General features: G+C 43.0%; 1 protein-coding gene across 1 annotated transcript in view; it reads right to left on the reverse strand.

Moving 5' to 3' along the window:
• The window catches only part of LOC8042344 (glutamate receptor ionotropic, kainate 2), a 153,392-nt gene extending 148,798 nt beyond the window's left edge, over positions 1-4,594 (reverse strand). Inside the window, exon 1 of the mRNA XM_029986048.4 lies at positions 4,548-4,594. Within this exon, the coding sequence (XP_029841908.2) occupies positions 4,548-4,551 (4 nt within the window). The 5' untranslated portion in view covers positions 4,552-4,594. The remainder of the gene's footprint in view (positions 1-4,547) is intronic.
• Between the last annotated feature and the right edge of the window lie 22,627 nt (positions 4,595-27,221).

The raw sequence follows: 27,221 nt of genomic DNA on the forward strand, positions 1-27,221 counted from the left end.
GCGCTGCGGTACACCGCGCCCACGGTGGCGGGCGATGTTTTTTGAGCGTTTGGCGATTTTGACGACGGACGCCCTACGCCCTACTGGACCGACGACGGACGTAATTTCCGGTGGTGAGAACAGCCGATAACAGCTATCGCTGTAAAAAAAAAAAAAAGTATAAATGCACGCCGGATACTCTTGAAAGCCACTTCCATCCGCCGCTCCCCAGATGGTATATCGGCAAGGTCCCTTATACTACATAAACTATACTCCGGTTCTTTTAAAGTCCTACGGCAACCGGCGCAACGATTTGGTAGAGGCAATCAAACAGCGCTAAAAGTTAATCATGACGGCGCTGATCGTTTTTGTGCTCTTCCAATCACAGATTAAGCCAATCAAGGAAATTCAATGCGCGTGATCTCGCGCTTTTACGCGCATGTGTGTGTTTGTGTGTGTGTGTGTGTGACCGGTTTAGCCACCAATAGCAAACCCCACACATACAACGAGGTTGGTTCCATCCGACCGAAACGTCGGCTGCAATTGGACTTAAAATACAACGTTTTTTTGTGTTTATTTTATTAATTAAACTTACCCACCCACTTTGCAACAGAGCGTAAAAACAACCACTCACTGCCGTTTACGCACAAAAGTAGGTAGCTTCTGGAGGTGGCATGACGCCACCACGGGTGGACCCAGAAGTGTGGAGGGACACGCCCCCGACAATGATTAAAACCCCACGCTCGGGTGCCACTGGGGAGGGACACGCCCCCAACGGTGACCAAAACAGTCGTTGTTTTGGTCACCGTTTGGGGGCGTGCCTCTCCACGCTTCTGGTTTCACCTCTGGTGGCCTCATGTCGACTCCATAAGCTTCCTACCTCCATGTCTTTAAGGAAGTGGATCAGAAAATAGCGAGACACCGATAACAATTAGACCCCAGCGCAGATAGCGCATTCGAATCAGAAAGCTATAGGGGCCAAGTTGATCGCTGGTATTCTTCCGTAAACGATAATGATGGGCATCCTCGCGTCTTCCGGAAAAGAACTACCTACGAGACTTTACGCCGCGCATTTTTACGATGATAATTACGCTTTGGCCCAAACTAATCCACAGGTAAGGCAAAAAAAAAAAAAGAAGTATCCATTAAGTATGGTTTAATGCATCGCGCTAACAAATGAGCACGACGCGGTTTACGCGCTTCCCTCCAAACGAGGAATTTCGAAAATTCTGAGAATTCGGCTAAAGCTTCCACTACGCGCTGGGAAGCTTCGCATGTGCGTAGGAGCGTTCTACCGGATGGCTCTACTTTAGGGTACGCTTCGTGAACTTTTGCCTTCGGCCGCTTATTTCTGTCGCCTTGTTGTTGTTATGTTTGTCTCTGTGTGCTCGTGTGTACGTGCGTGTGTGTTTGCACATGTGCGTGTGTTTTTAAGCAATTACCAGTAGTTGTATTCTGTAAGTCAGCAGGGCGTTGGCGCTGTAAATACCTACTTAATATAAATACCGGCGTGACGCCATCTGTTTTAGAATCGCATGCATATGCACTAGTCCGTGGACGCGTGTGCGGTCTGGGATTTTCCGCGGAAGAGAGTTACTGCGAATCCTCAGAGAGCGTTTCAAAACCCAGTAAACAAAGATTGCAGCGTAAAAAAGGCAAGTATTTGGACGGTCTACACAAGGCAAGAAAGCGAATCACCCTAAACTAAAAACGTGTTTATTTCATGCCGAGTAGAATGCACGTTGCGCCAAGTGCAGCAATCAGCGGATAACTCCTGGCAATTTTACGGCGCGCTTAGAGTTTGGGAATCTGCGAAGTAGCTCCGATCGCACCTTAGAAACGCAGCACAATCCGCATCTCGCAATTTGCTAGTCTGCCTGCGAATACCTTCGATTTACATCCCGCGCGCTCTAAGCGTAATTAGAGAGAAGGGTATCGTCGACTTTAAGTCTGCTCTCCTAGCTCTTTCTTCAATCCATAAACAAAAGTTCAAACATTCAACTTATCCACGCAATCCTGGAGTTTCACCAAAATGATTTGGCTAAGGGGAACATTGTAGTGCTGCAGTGGGTGCCAGGACATTGTGGGACTATTGGAAATATTTGTGCAGGCAACGCAGGCAGAGAAGCTCACACTCCCGGCTTTCCCTTTCCTTCTCTGGACCTCACAAAAAAAAGAAGAAGAAGCTCACAAAGAGACTGATACTTTCCTCATTCCATTTTCAAGAACTGATTCAAATACCGTCAGTCGAATAATTGGCAGCGAAATAACAACGTCGTTATGGACAGATCCACATCATTACTACAAATACCTAAAACACATTGACCCCAAATTAGGATTTTGCATCCCACGAGGCGTCTTAAGAGCTTAAGAGACAATACTTTATCGACTGTGTCTAAGCACCGCATATATGAAGAAATACATAGATCTAATTGGTGACGAAGAATCACCCATGTGCTCTTAATGTTCTTCACCCGAAGATAGTGACCATCTTTTGTGTATATGCAAAAAATACGATTTTGAAAGAAAGACGTTAAAAATACAGCTAGGATTAGGGCCAAATGAAAAAAAAAAACTTGGACTGCACCACCTTCTTCGGCCTTGGTCAACGTTTGGAGACGCACATAAGGCTACGAAAGCACTAATTAATTTTCTCTCTCATACTCGATTATTCAAGCTGTTATAGAAGTTTGATGTATAAATGTAAATGTATATTATTTTATATAGTTTTTAGCTCTTTCTTTTTCTTGTTCTCTCCTTTCTTGTTCCCAGCCTTACCCCTATCTCTTTTGCGAAGTGGCAAATCGACTTTTAAGCAGGTTGACCACTTCGTGACCGTAAATAAACAACTATTTTCTCTTTCTAGACTGAAGGGCATTTTTTCCTGTGAGGCAGTCAATACAGTTCCAATTTTCTTCCCCTTCAGGCCTAACATAGTTTTAATTTATTATGTTTATCTATTTCTATGTTGCATTTTTTATACATTGGTTTCTGTAGCGAGTTTATATTTTAATGGTTTTCAAGCAAACGTTCATATCCTATGTGCGTTCAGTAGTGGTGTTATGCTCTAATTAAGTAACTGTTATAAGTACAGGAGCATGAATTATCTATCTTGATCACACATGCGCGCAATTCGGGTAACTGTTTCTTAAATTCTTGTTACGTGGTTATTAATATAATCATGATCATTATTATCATGTGGCGCTGTGGTTCGTTGGCCGCATAATGTTTTGTAGCGTCGTTCTCAATCAAAAGGAAATTCACGGCTGCGCCTCAGCAATAGAAATGGTCGGTGGCCAAATATTCGTACGCACACGCAACTATACCCACGCATACTGTTGACCACAGTCTTCTTTTCTTTTTCTTATTTGTTTTTTCACACGAATGCGTTGATCGGCATCGTTCCACGTTAGCAACCAACCGGCTATCCTCCATTCACCTTTCGCGCTCTCTCGCTCTTTCTTTTCCTTTTTCTTTCCCCTTCTCTCTCTTCCTCTCCTTCCCCCTTTCTTAATGCGAGTTTTTCTCCTTCCTGTAAAAGATGTAGGACGGAACCAATGTTTCCTTTTTTTTTTTTGCATGACCATTTTTTTTAGTCACGAATTAATACACTTTGTTCACGTGTTTAGTGAGGCCGTTCCTCAAAAACCTATTGGTAGTCCGATAGTGCTTATAGCATATGAAGTGTCTTTTGAAATAAAAAAAAAATTATTCATTATTCAAGAATCCTGCCTAAGCATCAACGGTTCTCGCTAGTTCTATCGAGTGCTCTACTGTGTGAACAGAAAACAAATAAAAGCGAATCTCGTTTTTGAACCGGTTCCTTGAAATAAAATTTAAACCGTTTTCAAAATATGTATCACTATCAACAATAAAACAATGCAGATTAGCCACCCTGTAAAATTAGTCACACTTTCTTTTTAAAATAGCGTTTTCTTTCATTTTTTTAAGAGAGCGTAGAAATTAGTTTTAAGTTAAAGACCAGTATAAGTCGTTCGCTGTTTTTTTTTCTTTTTGCGAGGTTATAACTGCGATGGTTGAAGACATCACACTACTTTACTTTTGTTTTTACTCCTGTGCCATTCCCCTAGATATCCTGAAGAGACAATAGAACTACGTATCAAAACAAAGGAAGCTGGGGATGCAAACGCATTGATCCTATGTGTGCATGCGGTGGAACGCAGCATGTGCACATAAAGATAAAATGTGCCTATGTTTTAAAGAATTTATAAAAAAAATACATCAAACTGCTAGAGAAACATATCAAAACCTTCGTCAGCACCCTTTTTTATGTATCTATTATATGAGTAGAACGCGTGACTTGAACCAACTAGTTTACATTTGCAGGTTTTTGGCGATTGGAAGAAACACGCATAACAACGCACGTCTCGAGCAAAAACAGGTCCACTACATTTGCCAACGGCCCTTCCAAAAACAAACTGATGAGCACACAAATTAACTGACCCAATCCGGATATGGGAGCTTTTTGAGTCTGGGCAACCGGGGTAAAACACTCTTGATGAGATGATAGGAAGACGTCCCGAAAACGGGCGGGATAGAGAGCTCACCCATCTTTGCCGCTCTGAAGCTGTTTCCCTTGGGGATGTGCTGGATGTCGAAGTTGAGCGTGATGTTGGGCAGCAGGGTCTTGTCCTTGTTGATCCGGATCACGGCGTACTTGAAAGCGAGCTCCATTGCTGAAGACCTCTGGTCGTCAGTGAATAGGGCTCCTGCGACACACAAGACGCAATGCAATTAGGGCTGATTGGGATTTTCAGGGCTGCATGGAATAACTAAGAGTAGAGACATTAAGCGGTGCGTCTGTATATGTGACCTACAGACAGTCGAAATCTTCACAGAGTTGAAACCCTCAACTGCATCCCCCATCTGTGGTTTAGGGCATAAAAAACTGGATTCCGCATTGATTAAACATTTGATGGCGCAATAATTTCTGCTCGCCTACTCTGCAACGCAGCGCATAATATAAGGAGCGAACTTTATGCACTCAAGCAATGTTTTGCCAACTATATAGTCACAAATGGTTGTTGAAAATTCTTAATCCGAGAGGACATAAACTTTTGACACCAAAATGCCACCTGCGGAGATTTACTTTTCGCAGCGAAGTGCTATCTTGACCTTGTGTTTGGTTATGTTCGTTTTTATAAAACGCGATGAGCCTCTGTAGGCGTGTTCTGTAGGCGTGTTCTGTAGGGAACTTGACGCGCAGGCCTCATTCGTATGCAGTGTATTCCTTACTCGAGTAAAGACCGTTTATATAAAAACAAACTTATACACTCTTTTCAAGAAATGCATTCAAAACACATTTCGTCTCGCCTTGTAAATCCATACATATATATATATATATATATATATATATTTTTTTTTTTTTTATGTACGCACCGTAATGCAATATAAGCAAACTCTGGCTCCGACAGAGCGAATATTAGCGCTGAAAACAGCAACACCAAACACGAGCAAATGTCTGCGAGTTCGCTTTCCTGCAGAACACAAACGCAACCAATCACGGTAGCAATAAAAAAAAAAAAAGGAATCTCGACGAATGATAAAATTTATTCGACTCGACGAAAAAAGATTGCGAAGGGCCAAGTAAGTAGGTAGTTTTACTTTTTCATTGTTACTGCTCCATCTCGTTTTTCCAATTTAATATTTTGACATGCAATTATGTCAATGCGTAAATATATATAAAATTCAACATGTTAGCTAAGTTGTAGAATCAACAAATTCTAAATGATACCAGTCATAATATTTTGTACTTCAAGTATGTCAATAATTAATATTTGAGGAGAACGTAAGCGTACCGCAATTTGAATGGCACATGCTCGTCGGCTATAACACTCCGTGCAACGCGACCGGCGCGCCGCCGCGCGGCCGTTACCGAAGGTAGGCAGTGAGAGCCCCAGCAAAACGAAACCACGCCGCCTACATTGGTACGCACTGAAGTCGGAGCGGTGCGGTTGCGCTGGATTGACAGCATGAACTGCTGTGTCGTTAATTTATGCGTCGTATATCGTGGGGACGAAGTTTCACAGTTTGTCACCTCGGCGATGTTTTGTGGGACAGCGACAACGATGGACCCGTGCCGTACGACCAGAGAATTTGGTCTCCCAATTATGTCTGCCGCTGTGTCGGCACGGCTGACATATTCTAAACAGCCGCTGTGCGCTCTGCATTTGTTTTCGTACCAGTAACGCCTACATATCTCAGCTCTAACTGAAATGCCATCCTACACTCGCGGGTATGCAGTGCGAATTTCCTTAAAGGAATGCCCCCCAAAGAAGTTTCGTCCCCATCGTGCGTGTCGATGATATTTCCGGACCACTATGGCACGCAGTCTGTACTTCATGAAGAAAGATTCGGAGGGTACAAAAAGTGAGAAATATGAATCTAAGGAAAACTACAATGAAACTTGGAATCACTGGACAATCGATGTTTGAGTATGGAAGTTTATGTGGTGTGCTTTGTTTTTCCATCGGCCTCCTTTTGGATGTGGAAACGCTGACACCCCGAGTCTTGTAGACAACATTCCTTTTTTCTCGACTTAGAGCCACCTATAGAAAAGTTGTTCGAACTGGAAGTACCGTCCCCACTGGTCTCTTCCTACCTGTGAAGTGTGCACATCCCACGGTGAGTGGTATTGTCTTGACAACCTTTGACGGTCAAAACCGGTTCCCATTTAGTTACGCCGCCCAAAAATATTTCTACCTGGCTAAACTATGCCACCTCTTTTAGGCATAATAAGTGTTTTGTCAAGTTACGGTTGTCAAAGTACCTGTGTGCCGAAAATCAGCACCTCGCACAACCAGATTACTACACAACAGCTGACCTCAAAAGCCTTTGACGGCCAAACCGTGTGTTGGCCGGCAACTTGGTTTTCTCGGCATTGAAGCCACCTTTCGTAAAGTTGTTTCAATTGGAAGTACAGTGCACTAGTCCCTTCCTACTTTTAAAGTCTCCATCTGTTACGCCGCCTAAACCACATTTCCACCAGATTTTTCTATGCCACCTATTTTTGGTATTATAACTGTTGTGTCAAGTTACCCAAGAACCTGTCTGTCCAAATCTGCACTTTGCACAGCCCAGTTATAACACAACATTGTGGGTCCAATATTGGATATTCCTTTATTCGTTCGAACCATAAATTTCACACCTGCTGTCTTAATAAAACTTGGCCCACTTAGTGCTCAAACTTAGGTAACATCTCACTCGCCTCCAGATATCATCGTCCCAGCAGTCCTACGTTTACAGCGACGAGCGAAACAAATTTCCCACTGAGAACAATTATGGTGGTGGCCGTCTTGCTTTCTCGAAAATTGCTCAAACCCTTTTTTCGACCGCAACTAAAGAAATTAGCCGTAATAACGACTCAAACTCAATATATAAGAAGCGGAGAACAGCTAAATGTCCTTCTTAAATCTGCCCCAGCACTCATGCAACGTCACACTCAACTTATCGGCTCAAAAAGCAAAAGTTCCGTCCGTGCGCGCTTCCGCCGCCACAGCTTCGACGCGAAAAGGCGCCGCAGGCTGCTGAGCGCGCCTCACTGTCGAACGCGAGCTCCTCCGCTAGCGGCGCTACTCGCGTCTTTCAACGCGCCCCCTATAGTTCCCGCACGGAGCGTATACATCAGAGCACTTGGCACTTACATACATAATTTTACCTAAATATGTTTCTGAAAGCAAAAGCAATTGTTTTGTATCGCTTCACGTTAACATTTAACATGATAACATTGAACATGTCAGAGCTGGAGATTCTGAATGTGCGTTGTTTAAATAATACTTCACTTTCTATTGTAACCAATAAGTTGCGTTCAAGAGTACAACTTATATACTGCTACGCGTGGCTATAGAAAAGGTGGAGGACATTGATTGCATAGAGTATGAATCGTAAAAAATGAGCGGCAATTAGGCAATCTACGTAATTGACTAACTTTGGTAACTCTCAAAATATTGGGCAATCGAGAAACTTAGTCCCTTTAAAGGTGTGACTACACTAGACAACAAAATAAAAGTTACATAAAATATATGGAATTTTCATCATAAAGAACGAATAGAAGAAAGCAACCTATCCAAAAGAACTAACCCCCATTTCCTGCCGTCAGTATTTCTTCACATCATCCCGAACAGTGAAGTCGAAAACAATTTTGTTAAAGTATATACCTAAAATTGTTAAAAAATGTATGATAACAAATTGGAGTACGGTGAAATAAAAAGTGAGACGACTTTGACAAATATTAAATTGATAGATATTATCGCGATCAAAACCTTCTCGGAAAGAGCCTCAAGTTTCTAGCTATTGAAGCAGCGGGGTCCCTCTAATGTTTTCTTCGAGAAGCGTTCCGCGAAGACTCGATCAAACTCTAAGACTTTTCTTTTTCTTTTTCTTTTTTTGCTCCCAAATGTTTTTGAAAGAACAATTTCCTCGACAAACGCAATCCAGCGAGTTTCTCGGAATTATCGCAGATACTGAAAAACGAAAATAAAAGAAAGGTCTCAAAACGCTGCGGTTCTAAAGGAGATGAAGAAAAATTTGTCACATCACTAGGTTCATATGAAGCCGTTCTCTTTAAATCCGTTCGAGCACAAAACTAAAAGCGACCGAACAAAAAAGGGAAAAGAGCAGCCACCGAGCACTGCGAATCGCCCATGTATACATATGTCAACTACAAAAAAAAAAAAAAAAAAAAAAAACGGTTCCCCGATAAGGAAACGCAACATAAGTGCTGAAAAACTAACAGCACAAGCAATGTGCATCTCATAATAAAAATTCCCACATTGTTTCCTAACTAAATCAGAACAAGACAACGAAAATTTATTCTACTAAAGAACTGCATCGAAGAAACACTAACCACCAGCTCCTGACATAAAGGTATGTCAATTAAAAAAAAAAAAAATATTCGATGTTAAAACTCACAAAAATTATCTAAAAAAAAGCGTAAATGATAATTTAATAAATTCAAAGCGAGGCATCATTCGCTTGTTCCGCTGTCGTACTTAAAGCTTAGCAGAGCGAGTCCGGACATATCTCTTAAAAAAAAAAAATAAAGAGCAGTTCGAGAAACGAGAAGAGTACGAAGGGGAAGCGAGGGCGACTGGTGAAACTAGAAACAGGACGGCGAGGATGTTGTCTTTGTCCCCACGATTGCGCCCAGCAACGCGCCGACATTTTTTGGCGTGGCTGACGTTTCCCATTTGGAATCGCCAGTCGAGCGCGAAAAACGTTTACAAGCCAGCCTCGAATGTTTCGCTTCCCTCCTTTCTGTTTGCTCTTGATTTTGTTGTATTATTCCTTCCGTGCAGTTCGCTTGCCTTTTTTTATCTGTTTTACTTTACCCCGAGCGAAACGTGCCTGTATTTCTTGCGAGAATCTTCATGTCGTCGAGATATCGCCTCTCCTATACTGCGGCTTCTGCCGCGATCTTCTGTGGCTTAAGAAACATTGTGTACAGCCATTATTCTGCTTCACTTCTTCATTTATTATCGTTTTATTTTCTCACTCCGTCGTAACTTTTAATTGTTGTATGTTTGGTTTGCTTGTTTCTTTCTTACAGCAAAAGGGGGATTGTTGAAGAAGCGGGTTCTTAAGAAGCCTTACGAAACGTCTTGCGGATCGGGGAATTTTCGACGCTGAAATAAAGTCGTTATTTTCCGTCTTAAGGGCTTGGCAGGCTACCGACGTGCTTGTTGTTCGATCTTCTCTATAATGATACTTTAGTCGCTTTGATCTTCCCTGTCTCGATATTTTAGACGTTTCGCCGAGAAGGGTGAGCCAGGGTACGCATATACTTAAAAAGGAACCACCTTTCGGATTTGCATATCTGACAGCCTTCGAAATTTTCGTGCCCACCACCTAAAACCGTTCTCCGAGCAGCGAATATTATATTAACATTTGAGGTGGCTCGCGCAGGAACGAGAGTAAAACAATAAAGTCGCCGTCCGCAAAACAAAAGTATATCGCGCTAATAACAGGTGTGCACGTAAGCCGTGCAAACAAACGAGAAAAGAAAAAGGAAGGGGGGTTCTTCTTTGGCAAGGAGGATTAAGGCCCGTTCACACATGCAGCGGAGCGCTACGAGTATAGCGCTAACCTCGCGCTAAACGCGTTCTGACGGCAGCGTTCACCACCTTTGTATCGCACCGTCAAAACTGTTGCTCATGGCATACGATAAGTAGCTGATGGCACGTGAGGAGCGCTACATCAGCGCTTCGCTGCATGTGAGAACCGGCCTTTAATGTAGGGTTGCATGGCAATGTGTGCACTTTAAAACATCCAGTGCCTACGCCTTCCCATAAAGCACTTGGAAGAGCGATTCGCTACAATCTACGAAAATCACTCGCGGAATGACGAGAATGAAAATTCGTTTTTACTTAAAAAAGTATGAGCTGTGGCACTCACTTCCCATGACATTTAACTTGCTTACGTACCGCGCAGTGTCAGATGATTGTTTCTGGTGTCTATTTTATAAGTTAAGCCGCTTCATTTTAAGTGGATTGAAGCGATTCGCTCTCCCACAAACTTTCCCGAAACTAACGCACATTTTTTTAGAGCGACCATTTACTATTTGTCATATATAGTACGTTCAAAGTCATACCATGCTAAAATCCAGCTAATTATTAATAATTGGTTTGAATAAGTCAATTTTATGTTAGCAACGGAATTTGTTGAAGTGTTGTTGATGTTGTTGATTTCTTATTTGTGAGCACATTAAATAAGAATAACGTAAGTTTTCATTTAATTTAAAAATATAGTAAGTTAAAACGTTTTGCCAACTCGTTTCAAATAATAAAATGTCGCCTGAACGGCACCTATTTACGGTAAGTTGTTTGACAAAGCTGAGATTCGCTTTACAAAACAGAAGAATAGTAACACGGTCGTTAGATATTTTTTTGTTTCCTGCAGAGGTTTATTATATAATGGGAGAGCTTTCCCCTCCGAGATAACGGAATCATCATACTAGTGCTCTCGCTGGAAAGCGGACGGAACCAATGCTTTCTGAAGAGAGCCAGGTATAGAAACATCATAAAGACGTCAACTCTTATCTCCAAGTATTCCTAGGCTTTCGAAATGGTTGCGTTTATTCCCTTGCGTTTTAAAAAACATTGTACATAACAGCTACCTAAACAGCGTCGCTATAAATATTCGCGAGAACGACAAAGCACAAGGGATATTGCTGCCAAACGCTGCTTCTTGCAGACTCTGGGAGCGAGAATTCCGAGAGATAATAAAGGACTGGTTATGTCATCTATTACCGCAAACCTTAACTCGTATAGTGTCAACGCGCTTTCTGTCCAGAACTACAATTTATGTATGCCTGTACTATTAACGGTAAATTGAGAAACGAGTTGTCACATTTTGGCTGTATGACTACAAAGGCTTCCCAAAAGGTTTCTTACTGCTCTTCGTTAATCAGCGACACCTGTAACCTGAAAATATTCTTAGGGTTGAAGTGGATGGAGTTAATAGGACAATGCACATTTAATAACGATGATAACAAACACCGGACAAAAAAGTGAACGCCGCTTACAACTCCCTGTAATGCCGAATTAGAGCGCAGCTCTTGAGGGGGAGGATGGAAGGGTACTGAGAAAAGGGTATAGCCCTTCTCCTCTTCCTCCTCCTCCCCTCATTCTTCAATCTCCTCCCGGGGGGGGGGGGGGGGCGGGTCACGTGATTCGGGGGGGGGGGGGGGGGCTCGCGCGGTGCATTATGGAACATTTCCCGTAATGCACCGCGCAGTTACGCCGACGGCGACGGTGACGTCGACGCCGACGCCGCTCAAGCCGGAAACGGGCGCCTAAGGGCCTGCGCTCTAAAAACTAAACATCATAAACTATATGAGATAAAAAAAACGCAAAGTCGGCCACCATAGCCTACAAAACTTTTAAAGAAACGAAAGAATAAATTACACACCAATCTCCATCAAGTTCCGCAATCCTCCCCAAGCCTGTATCGATACATAAAGCCTTCTATTAATACCTCTCGTCAGTTTATCACAAACGAGTCAAATGTTTCTAAAGGACATTTTCACCATACCGGCGATCCAGTCAATGATGTATTACAGCATAGTCCTACTGGTAGAACGCATTGGACATGCATTTTTTAAAGTGATCGTCTTCAGAAGTTCAAAGTGCAAAACTTACAGTGGGTATAATACGTACCATTGTATATATAAAACAAAGTCGACAGCGAAGGCAAGTCGCTTGTTTCAGCGACTTGCTGAAACAAGGAATAAGAGTTCAAAACAATAAGAGGGATATTTTTAGCCTCGTACGTACTCTACTTTACAACCACTCGCCGTTTCTGCCCAAAAGCAAACGAGCCATTCTCTAGCAGCTTCTCAACCGAAAATTCGATTGTCCTTCTCTCAGATCACTCTTTGTTCTCCCCATTAGTCTTTCGGCTAAATACGATCACGCCTCTGAAAATTAGCAAATTTTATTTTATTTATATCATTTATTTTACCGGACAGTCATCTCGCGATGCCTTCGAGGTAAATTAATGATCGGAAAAAACAAACGCCCAACGGCCTTTTTGTTTTTCTTTTTGTTTTTGTTTTTTATAAACATCTTACTTAGGTTACATGGACGCAGTCTTTGACAATTACACTAATTCTTCATAGAGACCCTCGAATTCTTCCGCAAACAGACTAAAGGTCAGAGCCCGAAGCCAAACCCACCGGACCAACGAGCGCTATCCAGAGTCGGCCAGCTCATATCCTCGAGCGGCTCCGAAACACGACGCAAAGATAGGATTAATGCAACAAAAAAAAAAATAACACTCTCTCGGCCATTAATTGATTTCATAATTGACTGATTACTTTGAATGGAAAGGCATAAGGTCCTACAGCCCCCTACAGCTTAAGAAAGGACGGGGCGAGGCGCGTTCCGAACATCTTATATTGTCGCTCGGTAGCCCATAATTTGTCGGCATACTGAGATAAGATCGCTGGAGAACAAATTGCCTAAGAACAGATCGCTGACGAACAAATTATACTACCAGTGACTACGCGGAGCGCCGGTTCGTCTGCTTCTTGCGCAGGAGTTGTGGTGACGTCAGAACGCCCAGCTCTGATTGGCTCTGACTGGACGGGTAGTGGGTAGAGCTCAATGCTAGCTGCGTTCCGGTCTACCCACTATCCTTCCAATCGGAGCCAATTAGAACTCGGTGTTCTGTCGTCACCACAACCACTGCGCAAGACGCAGACGAACTTGAGCTCCCCATTCCCCTCGAGGCCCGAATTGAATATAGGGGAAAGCGTGCTCTCGTTTCTCCGCGGCTATCTACGAGGCACGTGATGATTCCTCGTGCCCACAATCCGGGTGGAGACAAAGCATTCACACGGACAGAGGACGGCCGAGGATATAGAGCACGAGCTCTTTGTAGTTCATTACTGTGCGCGAGCGCTGCGTTGGCGCCTCCCGTGGCTTGACTCCGCAGCGGTTGTTTTGCTCCGAAGTATATGTAAAACAAAGTGTTGTCCCGCTTTTTACCACATCAGCCGTGCCAATCGAATCTCGAAGCGAATGCATGCGAAACTCTTATTGCTTTCATTTTTTTTTCCCCTTTCTCTTATCATTTATCTAAATATTATTTAAAAATGCTGCGTTAGCTGAGGGCTTACATTTTTGTAGTCCTTGTGTAAAAACTATTCGAATAAAAAACAACTAAGTTAGAGCAGAATCGAAGAGAGTTTCTTTATCTTCGTTATATTTTCTTTGCTTTTCACCATAATTCCTCACCAACTAATTTTTTTTTTTGTAATTTTGAGCGACCCACAACAGCTCGACGGCTCCTCACTGGTGCACTTCTCAATGTCAGATAGTAGTCTAATTGCTCAATACATCGCTTCACCTTCTACTTCGCTTATACCTTACACCTTATACTTTACACTCTCAGGAAACAAAAAGGGTTTATTCTTACACCCCTTGTCCCGTATAAGACACCCCAAATCTTCAGTTCGACGTACGGCGCCCTGATTAATAATCGGGGTTTTCTCGGCCAGACTGTAAAACCTCAGTGTTATTTTTTTTTTGTTGTTTCTTTCAGTACTATTTGATACGTACCTATGCACTTCAAGAAGTTATATCGCACCGTCGCCAAACCCCTCCTAAACGTTTGGCCGTCTGCTCGACGTCAGTGCGCTGTACGTCGAATTGAAGTTTTGGGGTGCATTATATGGGACAAAACGGTGCTAGACGACATTCTTTTTTTAGAGTGTATACAATACTTCGCTTCACCTTAAGATTAGACGCAGCGACGGCTACGAGCTAATGCGACCAAACAAACAGCCTCAAACGTGTACCATTGTGGTGTTCGTTGTGTGCTCCATCATCGCTAAACCCATTATAAACAAAAAAAAGGCCTAACAATTTGCGCTTTGGACACTGCCGTACATTGGTTTCATTAGCTCGTAGCGTCGGCTGCGTCTGAGCGTAAGAGATGCAGGATGTGGCGCGTCTAGAGCATGATATCATCGCTCTTCAGCCACCGAGGTGACGGACTTGAAGGGAAAATAGCCCAGTGTCACATGAACTAGGTTTTACTTTTAAGAACAAACGCATCTCCGAACGCGTGTTTTTCTTTCATTTTCTCGGTGCCCGTACATTCATACTCTGCGAGACGCCGACGCTGTAGAATTTATTGCCAGCTTTATGAATGTACATTGATCTCGTCCGGAATTGCAGAAACCGGTGACTTTCTTTTTTTTTTTTTTCTAAGCCGGGGAATCGAGGCCGGATATGAAGCTTCCGGATCGAAGCAACTGCTATATGACGGTGACTGGAAACATGTTGTATGCGCCAAATCCTTTCCGACTACTCGTATTTAGACCGTTCCTTCTGATTGTTTGTATTTCCGCTTGACGACTTATCGTTGTTGCATATAGTTACAAAAACAAAACCCGAGACCGAATGGGAAAAAAAGGACCGCACAAACACGAAGTCTCGTAGACCGTCTCGTGGAAATTCATAATTACGTTCAATTTACACCAGCTCATATTCGCACTTAGATTTGTTGACTGATTGATAGTGTGTAGCTGCGATCGCAATAGGTTACCTGCTGCGTTTTAGCACTTGGCGAGTTTACTGAGGTACAATATAAATCGTTCAATTACTACTTTTTTCTCGAAAGCACCTAGCGCTAATCATCTCCTGATAAACTTGCAAATATACATTTTAGCAACTGTTACTCAAGCGGTCACAAATCTTTTCAGTCTGTCGATGAACAGCTGACCGGTCAATATTTCTAGTGCTGTGAGAGCAGATCCTGGTGATATTTCGGAATTGATTATAAAGCTCCAACCAACGTTTTCGACAGGTAGAGATGGTGTGCCGTATTCTATTATCAAAGAATGTGATTCATTCCCACTTTAAAACGTATTTGTAACCTTTCACTAAATTCGGGTGTCTTCCCGTTGCCTTAAAAGAAAACGGTTGTTGCCCGATTTCTGAAAAAGGGTGATGCCTCTGTTGTTAGTAACTATCGTCCTGTTTCCTTCCTTCATGATTTTTTTTTAAAGTTTTTTAGGTGATTGAGCGTACCTGGATGATTTTCGTTTTATTTCCGCCAAAATTACTGCTTGCAGAGCATGGTTTTTTAAAGGGTAGGCCTCTTAAGACCAATTTCTGTACCTTTTTAGATTAATATGCGCCTTTTGATATGAATAAAGGAGGAGTGGATACGATTTATCTTAATATGTCAAAAGCGTTTTAAAAGGTCAGTCATTAACTGCTCTTGCATAAATTACTTGTGTATGGTGTTTCTCCAGAATTATGTAACTGGATGAAAAGCTTCTTTTTTTTTCTTTTATGCGTAAACACGGTTCGGGTTGTCGACTGTTACTCTCAAGTATTTTCGTGTTTTGTTTTGTTTTTTCACTCCAAATGTACCCCAAGGATTCCATTCTGGGTTCTCTTTCGTTTTTTTTAAATCTTTATAAAGTATATAGCGTCTTGTGTCAAACATGCTGATCTGCTTGTATTTGCTGATGACATTAAGCTCCTTAAAAGTGTAAATTCTCTAGTCGACTGTGATACCATACAGGATGATGTGTCACGTATTTTAGAAGGGGTAAACATAATCACCCTCGGCTTAAAGGGGCTATTACACGAAAATTAAAAGGATAGATTATTCTTGAAAAGGAATGCTTATAGGCTACTTAGTATATACACCAATTTACGGGATTTTTAGAGCTCTGATAATTGCAATACTCAATTTACGAATTTTTGTTATTTTCAGCTTGCGACCAGGAAACACTGCCCAAGTTATTCACGCCATGGTGTCCATAAACCACGTGATCATGAACGCTCTCTCATTCTAGGCACCCCCATGATCGCCCAAGCTCTACTTGCCGCGGTACGATCAAAACCGCTCACGCAACTCGGCAACCCGAACGCTATTCTCGCTCTTTTCCCAGGTGTGTTGACCTTCCACCCTGCATGCGCCTGCGAGATATTTCCGGACGACGGTGACCACGGCGAGTTTGTCCGTAACTCGCCGTCGCTGGAGCTGGTCGCCAGCGAGTTGCAGTCAAAATGAACAGCTTCCAACATCTCTTGATAGCAATCACTCTCATCGCTGCTGCGATCAATGTCGAACAATTTTACAAGGTGAGCAATGCCGTAGACGTAATCGTCACGGACCGCATGCTCGAAACGTGGCACGTAAACGAGGAAGCTGCAGCTCAAGACGCCAAGAGAGCCAAGTTTGTGAGTGCGTGCAAAGAGACGCCGCGCGGGAGGCTGGCTACGTCACCAGCCTCCCGCTCCGCCCGGATCCGCCCCTCCGAGGGACCCACATATAAATCGATTGCTCCACGAAACTATCGGGCAATTTTTAAAACTAATGTAGCAGGATTATAGGAACATACAATGGGTCCTAGCAGTATAATTATCTCATATTTTATTTTTGGTGTGTCATCATAACCTCTTTGAAGGAGTACCCCGGCGTTTCGCTTATGATCCCAGATTTTTTCGAAAATTTGTTAACAATATCAACAAACATAGTTGAAATAGTATCCCAAATATTAGGTAAAAAAAGAGCTTTTTTTCGCGAAGTTATCTAAGTTCCAAATTTGTTCCCCTATATGTTTTTTTTTTCTTTTTTTTTTTTCAAACTGAAAATCATCTGGCAACAACGAAAAAGTTACGGCAGTGTCATCAGTTGAATAAGCTTGTGCTCACAGAATAATTTTTTTTTGTTTTGTTTAGTACTGGGTTCGTGTGAATGGATATATTGCTTGACTGCTTCTTCTGATTTGTGTTTGCGTTGGTGCATGAAAGAGAAGGCCTTCTGGTTGTTTGGGGGAACAAGAAAAAATAAATATTATGTATATAATATTGTAGCTTGCAGGAAAATTAAAAAAAAAAACTTACGATATAAAATAATAATAAAAGACACTCCTGTCACATTTTGAATGACGTATCACTGGCCAAAGCAGATAAACGATTGGTGTGCAGATGAATTCTACAGCAGTTATGCGACTGCCTGCACGGATTTTTGTGTTCGCTAACCTATTCTCAGAGCTAGCTTTCAAGAGTGAAGTTGTAGAAACGAGATAGGTTGCTGGTGCCAAACAAAATGTGAATATGTGGATATAATGATAGTATGAAAGAATACCCGGTAATAATCTTTGACACGTTACAGCGACGTTCTTAATTGGAATATTGTTAATTGTGAAATGCAAGCGATGTCTGTCTTTTTTTTTACATTCCTTATATCACTAACACAAATTAGAGCACTCATCCGAAAACGGCTTTGTGTTCAAAATTATTACCTAGGCAGTGTGTTGTTCTGTTGTTGTTATTCAAGCTTTACTCATTTGTTTAAAAAAAAAGCCGTGAAATCTACACTAATGGGATTTCTTCGAGTGAGTTATACGGCCAGAAGCAGGGCTTAAAGTCTGGGGGGTCCCAGGGGGTCTCGGACCCCCCCCCCCCCCCCCCCCACCCCCGCCCCCCCCCCCCCCCCCCCGCTCATTTTAGCGGATGATCTGGGACCCCCCTCTAGAGTCACAGCATTAGTGAAATCAAACTCATATCTTGCAATAAAATAGCTTGTTTTCACAGATGTGACATTTGGGGATTAACAATTTGAGGGTTGCAGGTATACACCGTGGGCAGAGTCAGCTGTGATGTTTATTTTATGTGCATCCAATACACCTCTTCAGATCCCCCCCCCCCCCCCTCTTACCTTCCTCTAGGGACCCCCCTCAACTTACGGGCGACTTTAAGCACTGGCCAGAAGGATATAATATAAGTGCATAATCGTTACGATAACACGGCCAATTAACTCAATTATGTCGATGAAGCTTTTTTTTAATTAGTAATATTAAACTTGTGGTTTCAACTGGGAACTTGCTGAGCGTCAATGGAAACAGTCAATTTGAGAACAACAACAGCAAGTCTACCAGTCCGATATCGTGCCCGCTCGGTTTTGCCTTCCCTTTATTCGTGTTTTCTCACGGCCAGCCGTGGGCCTATTGGAACAATGGTAATTTTGGCGCACTACTGCTCTTTCCACGGGCTCATCTTTTATATATGACTGATTTAGAGGTTTTCGATGACGCTCAGCAAGTGCCTAATTGGAACCTTATGTTTTTATTTGCCTTTTTGAAGTTAATTAACAGATTTTAGTTCAATATTTTACTTAACGCGATGATTAGCCCCTATATTATGTTCCAGTGGACGTATAACTCACTTGCACATACCTCAATAGTTTTGGTTTCGCAGCTTTCTTTTTAAACCAATGAGTAAAACCTGAACGACCCTTGTTCTTTTTTTAGGTATGTTAATTGGTGTAAACAGTGTCCCATGTACTGAAGAAGCTCGTGTCAAAAATAACAAGACGGTCCCAGTTTGAAAAAATGAAAATACGTACTGTTTCCGGAGAATGGGCATCAGTTATTTTGTGTTACTGAGTGTTTGTAATAGTTAAAGCTCGATATTTAAATTGTTTATTTATCTTCGCGTTCGTCGAAAAATATTTTAAGTGTTCACAGATTACATTGTTTATTGTAATAACATTCACGGCTGCCCGAGTTGTTGCAGTTAATTAAGCCAATCGAGCTCATTATTTTTTTAACTGTCACTTAGTGTCTCAGTTGTAGGAAGGCACTGTACCCTGTGCAATACTGCAAAATATTGCCCCTCTACATAAGATAAACTATAAAACATAACTTCCAGACGGTGCAACAATATTGCGTTCACTAGTAGATACTAAATGTGTGGCAGCTGCATTGCGTTGCATCTTTTAATAACGCAGAACACTTCTACTTGTTTCCGAAAAGCGAACATCACAATCACAAAGCGCCAGGGAAAATTGAGAATAATTAGGTGTCGTAAAAAATCAAGGAAAACGCGTAATGAGAGCCTCGAGCGGCAATTTCACGAACAGTCGAGAGAAAAAGAAAAGAAGATAAACTGTTTTTCCGCATTCCGGCCTACAAGCGGGATGGAGTTCTTAAGCGATGAGCTTAACGCGCCAACGATTCCTAGTGCCGCGTAAGAAAACCATTCCATTAAAGCCAACGGCACATTCCTGAAGACGGTTCCTAAGCACAGCACTCAAGTGCAATCGTTTGCAGCCGAGCACGAGGATTCCGGAGTTCTCTTTGGGGTACAATCAGGCAAATGAGACCAGCGTTCCGATACTGTCTCCAAATGATTCCTTGCGCGAAAGCGATCATGCCAAAATAAAAAAAAAAAAAAAAAATTCTTTTTTCAAAAAAAAGCATTCGAGGCATATTGAACTTCTTTTTATTTTGTTACAAAAACAAGTGATTAATTTACAAGTTGAGCGGAAAATATAAAGATATATATGCGAGTTCTAATGGTACGTAAACTATTAGGGTATGGTCCTTCGGGAGTTAACAACGGTGAATTATCATAAAGAAAAAATAACAATTTAGCCATAATGTTCCTCCGACCGTTTCTGGCTTGTATTTACATTGAAACCCGAGAGATCGAGTCAAGCATATGCCACGCAATAGAATGTTTAAAAGGGAATGCTGCTTTTTCGTTTGACAGTTTTTAAGCAATTGTATCAGGGAATGCTGAACCCTCGCTTTGTTCAAGGCTTAAGCACTTTGGCGACTGAAATTGCAATATAGTCCCTCTAATGCTTCCAAATACTCCTTACGTGGTGAGTACCCAGTCATTTATTATCCGAAGCACAGCCAATCAGATCGAGGTGTCAGTCGAAGGGATCTGGTAAAGAGTGAACCGGGAAGCAAGTGACTTGAACGGGGTGAGTCGCAACCTACACTTCTTCGGTTGCCGGTGACTGTAGATATAAGGCGTACCTGGACGCGTTTCACAAGAAGCGATTATTTTGTTTGTTTTTGTAGCGCCTCCTGCTTCACAATTCGTTCGGCTTGAGGGGAATGCCACACTGTAGAAAAAAGACAGTTATTTCACTTTCCCCAAGGACACAAAAGAAAGCCAATTACGGTGAAATCACGATCCCAACGCATGACAAAGCTCTTTGTGATTAGACGCGAAAAATTTATGTTTTGCAGCGAGTGTGACCGAGTGATACCTCATACTAATTTTCCCTTTGCACATTGCATTTTAGTACTAATTATGTATTCTAAGCTTCGACATTCCACGGTATTTGGAATTTCGGCTGTAATTTTGTTGTCCCGTATTTTCCAAAAAAAACAACAAAAAAACTAAACTCCCGAACTTTTCTTTTTTCTTTTTTTTTCTAGAGTGCGATGTGGCACGTACCAATGCATTCCAAGAGTGTAGTGTATTGGGGAATTCAAAACGCGACACCAACATGACGTAAATATATTCGTACTTGAGCGGGGCCATTGACTAATCCACAAGCAGCGCCGCCCAAGATACATGGACTTGAATAACGTGTCGCATTCGAACCCACATCTTCTCACTGTTGTCGTATTTCTTCGTGCGTGAATTACAGGCACTCCCATTAGCTAGAAGCAACCCCTTTTCGGTTCCTTAGTTCGTCAGATGGGCGCTCCCATGTCGCCCCAGAGGCGATCCCCTTGGACCCTCTGCTCCGAGTCAATATTCCCTCAGCACTCGGAGCATCCCGCCGCGTCTCCCATCTGTGACGTATCCAATCTCACGCAGGTTTCTTCCTCCCGAGACGCAGCATCAGAGGGCTTAAGGGGAAAAAAAAAAGCATATACCTTTTACCCATACGGCATACTTACGGGTTATGTGTACATTCAGGCGTCTCTATATACGAGCCTGTCATACGCGAGTATTTTGCCTGGCTTCCGCGGAGACACGAAAAATAGAATATTGAGCAAACGTCAAAGAGACGTCGCTTGTGCAACAGTCTGGGAGCTAACGTTTTCCGGAGACGCAATTTCGGGTACTGCTGTCCCCGGCCTATCTATATCGTAAGTAATGCGATGGGTGGAACACTCGGCACTATTTTTGCAAGTCAGATTTTTGGAAACGTTTTGAGGTAGTCATCGGATACCAGCGTAGCGGATATTGATACCTCGGGCTGTGAAGGAAGTGGAGAGCTTCCTCGACTCATCGTACTTCTGGATTTGTGCCTCTCAAGCTGCTGAATTGGGGTCATTTATTTTGGAGGTGTTTACATATTTATTCAAATCCAAGCAAAAAGTAACGCTTCCGACCTATCAACAGTTCTATAGGTTTTTTCGTTGTTTCTTTACACATTCTCGAAGTGCGTCTTGTTTTATTATAGATATTGAAACAATGTTCCGAGTACATGGTGATTTCTTTGTTGCATGAGCGGTGGGTCACTTTATGTCAATCAAAATGTTAAAAGCATTTATGATTCTTGTATATCAGTCAAAACGGGCTGAGGACCACAAACACAAAAAATATATTTTAGAAAAAAATATATATATATTATATATATATATCATTTTGACATTAGCAACTTTAAAAGCGCGTGGAACGTGAGTCGCAGTAATTCTCCATAGATCACCGACCGGTCAATCCGATCATGCGTGTTTTTTTTTTATTGAAAGTGACTATGCATCACCTTATAATCCAAGTAAGTAAGAAGGGTGATTTTTGTTTTGTAACCTGTGTCAAGCTATTCATATTGACTCCTATGTTTGTGCGAACAAAATATCCTTCCTTTTGCGATACAAGCTCGGCTTTTTTTCCAACCAAGATGTTGATGACATTTTGTTTCGTTCTGTACTAGACGTATGACACCACCAAAGTGTGAGCGCATCAAAAGGATGGCTAACAGCCTAAGAACCCGTGACTTCACGAGTCTAGAACCGGCCAATAAGAGCGTTGTATCGGCCGATTAATAACTTTGAAAAACGAATGGCAATAAGAATCGTGAACATAACAGTGTCATTAACAAGAATAAGAGATGAGTGTGAAACCGAAAATAGACGTTTACTGAGGCGAACTTTCGACTGCAAATTTGAAGAGCATCTTACGTTGGAGGCGGGACAGTGACCTTCCATTAGAGGCGCGTTACCCCCGCGTTTATTATACACTCGTTCTGAACACTATGACAGCAGAAAGTAAGCTGGAACTTTTCAGAAGAGACGAATGTTCCTAAAACAAAGACCCAGGCCGAGCGGGATTCGAACCCCGTTCCTCCGGGGTGAGGGAACCCCGTTCCCTCACCCCGCGTTGTTTGGAATGCCAATGACCTTAAAATGATTAGCGTATGTTAAAGTCACGGAAACCGTCAGAAACACTACGCGCGGCTTCCATGTAATACACGAGCTTCTTGAGTCGTGGTTCGTTCTTGGCCGTTTGTAGAGGCCAATTTCGCAATTTCTCGGTGTATAAGACTCGTCGTGCCGTGCAGTATATTTTTGTGTTGTTGTTGTTTTTGTTGTTAGTGATTAAGTGTCAATTTTACTTACAACATTTCCTGCCAAAAAATCGACTTTTTTTATGTTTTTTTTAATATTTGAATGTTGCTGTTGGTTATCTCAAACGTGACCGTATGGTGCCGAGTACGTAATCATCTTTCATTCGTTTAGAGCTATTGCCCTATTCTCTCCCGTGCCTTCACCCGAGATTGAGTGCAGCCTCGAATTAAAGTGACTTCTGAATCGCTAACCGTGCGATGGTTTAATGGCTCGTTCACACTTGCGAAATACGCATCGCTCGCCGAAACTTGCGAAACACGCATCGCTCGCAAATCGCTCGCCGAAAAAAGATTGGGCCGTTCACAATGGTTGTCGGGTGCGGAGTGCGCGGTGCAAGCGTCTCGCACTTTCCCGAACAGACGAGGAGTTGACGAGAGCACCCAAACCTCTTTCTCGCCCGCGCGAGTCTCGTCGCCATCGTCGGCAGCTCGTCAGCGGGGATCTGACGTCAGCGAGCGCCACTTCTCCCGTACGTTCTGACTGGCTTGCGACGAGAAAAAACTTTTTTCCGTCGTTAAAAATTGGTCCCAGAGCGATCTTGCTCTCCGCCGGAAATTCTGCCAGCTTTCGTCGCCGGGCGTCAGAATTCTCGCGGATCCGGCCGCCGGTTCCCAAGTGTGAACGAGGCATTAGGCTATAGTCAGTGACGAATAAAGAAGAGGAAGGCGTGGCGCGTCCAGAGAATCTTGTTATCGTCTCCTCAGCCATTGAGGTCGCGAAATTAGTTTACACCCTAAGAGACATCCGTTCTTGAAAGGTTCTTCCATCGTAAACCGGAGACACGGAAAAATAAAAAAACGGACAAAACAACAACAAGTCTCAATTGAGACTTGTTGTTGTTTTGTCCGTTTTTTTATTTTTCCGTGTCTCCGGTTTACGATGGAAGTTCTTCACCAGCTCGCCTGTGCTTTTACCCTTTCTTGAAAGGTTCTTCGACGCCCCAAGACCTCTTGCAGCTCGTGAAGAATGGTTTCTCCTCAAGCAGTACCCTCCCCTGGCGCACGAGAAAGGCGACTGAGTGATGAAGAACTATTCCGGATTCAAAAAGGAGCTCAGAAAAATCTCTTAACTGTTTTTAACCAAACAAAACCTTTTGAAGAGTGCTTAAAAACTCTTTTTGAGAGAAAAATATGGACCAGCCGAAGAGACAATACTAGTTTGTTTATGACCTGTTTTTTTTTTTTTTTTTTTTTTGTAGTTGCTGTTTTTTGTTTTTTTGTAGAGTGCGTGACGACGCCGAAGAACGAATTACGAGGCCAGATTTGTGACATGTTAAGGCACGCCCCTCCTTTCGGAAACTGGGAATGACTCTCTTGTCCCAATCGTGCACTTGCAGCTCAATCTCGCTCTCTTTATTATTTTGTTCTTTACACAAGTTATCTTTCTATGCTGCGTCACGCGAAGTCTGCAGATGTGCATCTCCATAAAGTGCCCAAAAACTTAATTATCTTTATTTTAACCATACCGCGTGGCTCGCCGCGCTTGCAGAAACCGAAACCCTCTGTCGCACTGATGTTGCGTCATAAAAATAGACCGTGTGCATACGCTGCATGGGGCGTTGAGGCGTGTTTCGCCTTGTCATATTGATACTGTACGATCGGTCTTACAAATTTGACCGCCAGACATGTTGTATATATACATAAAAAATTATCCGGCGTCTTAACAAATTTGAAAATTCTCGTTCTACCTCTAATTTTCTTTGACCAAAGGCGCGTATTCGGACGACTCCTCCCGTCCTCGGGATTCATATTCCTTCCCCAATTCCATAGACGAATCTGTTGTTTACAAAACAGCTACGTGTTTGCGCACACCTCACCGTGTATGCACTGTGCTTGCGCAGGATCCAAGTGTGCGTCGAGTGAAGTGTCTGGGCGTCAGCCGCGCTTATACAACCGCGCCATCTCGGCGGCGTGGCGCCAGCGCCGCTCTTTAGTGCCGAAGCTGCCATAGAAGGACACCTCGTCTTTGCTTTTCCCAACTATATACAAGCGACAAACAGAAACGGGCTCATAAAGTCCTACCACTGGCCTTGTTTTTTGTTATTGTTGCTGTTTCAAGCTGACAAAGACAAAACGGATTCAAACACCTCCTTCCTCGCTATACAACGCATCGCTATAATGACTTCCAGAAGAAAAAAAAAAAATTGCGATCTGTATAGCAAAAGTATTAGTTGAAATTAAGACAAAGCCTGTTCAATACGCAGCACATTGAGGATACGGGAACGAGAACGTAAGAACGACGGCAAAGGAAGAAGGAGGCCTCCTTACTGTTTCCTAACTTCAATCAATCGTGGCAAAGGGGAAACAATCCATCCTAAACAAGGCGTTCCCTCAAAGAAAACGAATAAATACGAATGGGTACCTTGCAAGAGAGGGTCTCAACTTGGGAAACAACAACAACAACGCTGAATAAAGCGAAGATTCGAAGCTCTGGTGCACCAGCCCTCCGACTCCTGCTCGGAAACGAAGAGAAATGAATCACCCGAGTTCTTTCCGGTGTTCCCTGGCGGCGGAAAGAAACCGGAAGCTATATAAGCTTCCCGAAGCCGCAGCGACGACTAAAGCTACTTCCAAGCCAAGCCGTTAGCTACATCGCAAGCCGAATCTAAGGCTGCCAGGCCCAACGCAAACCCTCCCCACCCCCCCCCCCCCCCAAAAAAAAAGAAAAAAAAAAAAAAAAAACGACGTTTCGGGGGGGGGGGGGGGGAAGGGGGAGGGGGGAAAGTTGCATTGCGTCGTGCAATAGGCTTAGTCGAGGGACTGGCTAGCACGGCGGGGTTTCCCGCTACCGTCTGAGTTCAGAAATACCGGCGCAAGATGAGCTAAGATAAGCTAAGGAACCGATGGCTCGTCCCGAATGCCAATGAGATGGGCTGCCATACAGAGGGGTTTATACGTAGACGACTTGTCGCTGTCAAGCTGCCTTCGTTCCAGTGGGCCTGGCATACAAGTATAGCATTTTGTTTCCTAGTACTCTATATTTCGCGGCGTGTTTCGGATTTTCTCCCCGATTCAGAGGTATGGTCTATTAGCTGAATTTGGTTCCTAGCTAGAATTCCGCAATAATCTCATAAAAAAAAAAAAAGATTAGCCCGTTGATTTTCCGAAGATCGTTCGCTGCTTAACATTTGTTTGACGGACGGAGGATATTATTTTTTTGTTTTTTTTATTCTTTGCTGCATTGCTCAAAATAGTTAAAATGCCAACCGGCTCAAAAACGAAGACCAAGAAAGCGCACTCGTCAATTACGACAGGCATTGAGACAGAGCTTAGAATTTAATCAACGCTTCCTCGTTAACGAGGCATTGTGTGAATTTTCTACGTTCATTTAGACGTCGCCTGTTGAGGTGATAAAGTGACTTTTTGTCTTTAAAACCAATGTATTAACATGCGCCGCTTATCCAGACCTCTCTTTCTCCATATCCCTAAACACAACAATGCAGTGCCCGCTAACAAGAAAGGCTGCAAACTAAGGAAGCAAACTCTCCTTTAATACAGAATGTGTTTTCTCACACGATTTTCATTGCGTTCTATAACAGCCGGCTGTAAGGGGAAACCGACACTAAAAGGCATGAAATGCATAGGGAACCATATTAAAATACTTAAGTCCCCCGTCCGGATTTGAACTTCCCACCTTGAAATTGTGAGCCAAGTGCTTTGCAGACTGAGCTATCCTGTGACGGGGTCGAAGCATTCGAAAGCGAAGCCGTCTGCGCGGCATGCGAAAGTGCGGTCGCGCGCTTCGTGGCATTTTCTGTCACGCTGTACCATCTCACGGCGTTAGTCAGAAATGAGACTCTTCGTTAGGCACTGCACTTCAGATGCCCTTTTCTTCTTCCCTGGAAGGCCTAGCATATTACATATTCTGTGCTTACCAGTCTTTGTCAGCATGATCAAGTTAGTATATTTTTGTTTTGTTTCTTTAAGCAATATGGGTAGTTTCTTCTCAACGTACACTGCGTTGCTGGAACTACAAAACATTTGTCAAGTTTTTTTTGTTAGTTTTTTTCTCGAAGTTTCTCGTTAAATAATTTGTATAGAAGCTTATCTTAGCGTATCTAGTCGAACAGCCCTAACTTTAGGTCAGCATAGGGGTCTTCACACATTCAACGATCGAGTCCAATGACTGTTGGCTGCTAGATGTTTTGGTGGCATCACCTTATGGTTCCTACCGGTCACCCCAAGACCGGCATAACCATCCCGATAGCGGACCAACCCAACACCTTCGTGTACCGGGTCATCTCGCAGGACAAGTCGCCGACTGCAGTGCTACTTTTCACAAGGGATATCTTGCAAACTTAAAGCGATCTTAGCAGCGTAGTGTCGTGCAAAGCATCTGGGAACCCTTTGGTCACAGTTTCGGTTTATATTTG

This window comes from Ixodes scapularis, unplaced genomic scaffold (assembly GCF_016920785.2).
Source record: "Ixodes scapularis isolate PalLabHiFi unplaced genomic scaffold, ASM1692078v2 PGA_scaffold2__306_contigs__length_199485367, whole genome shotgun sequence".
Lineage (NCBI taxonomy): Eukaryota > Metazoa > Arthropoda > Arachnida > Ixodida > Ixodidae > Ixodes > Ixodes scapularis.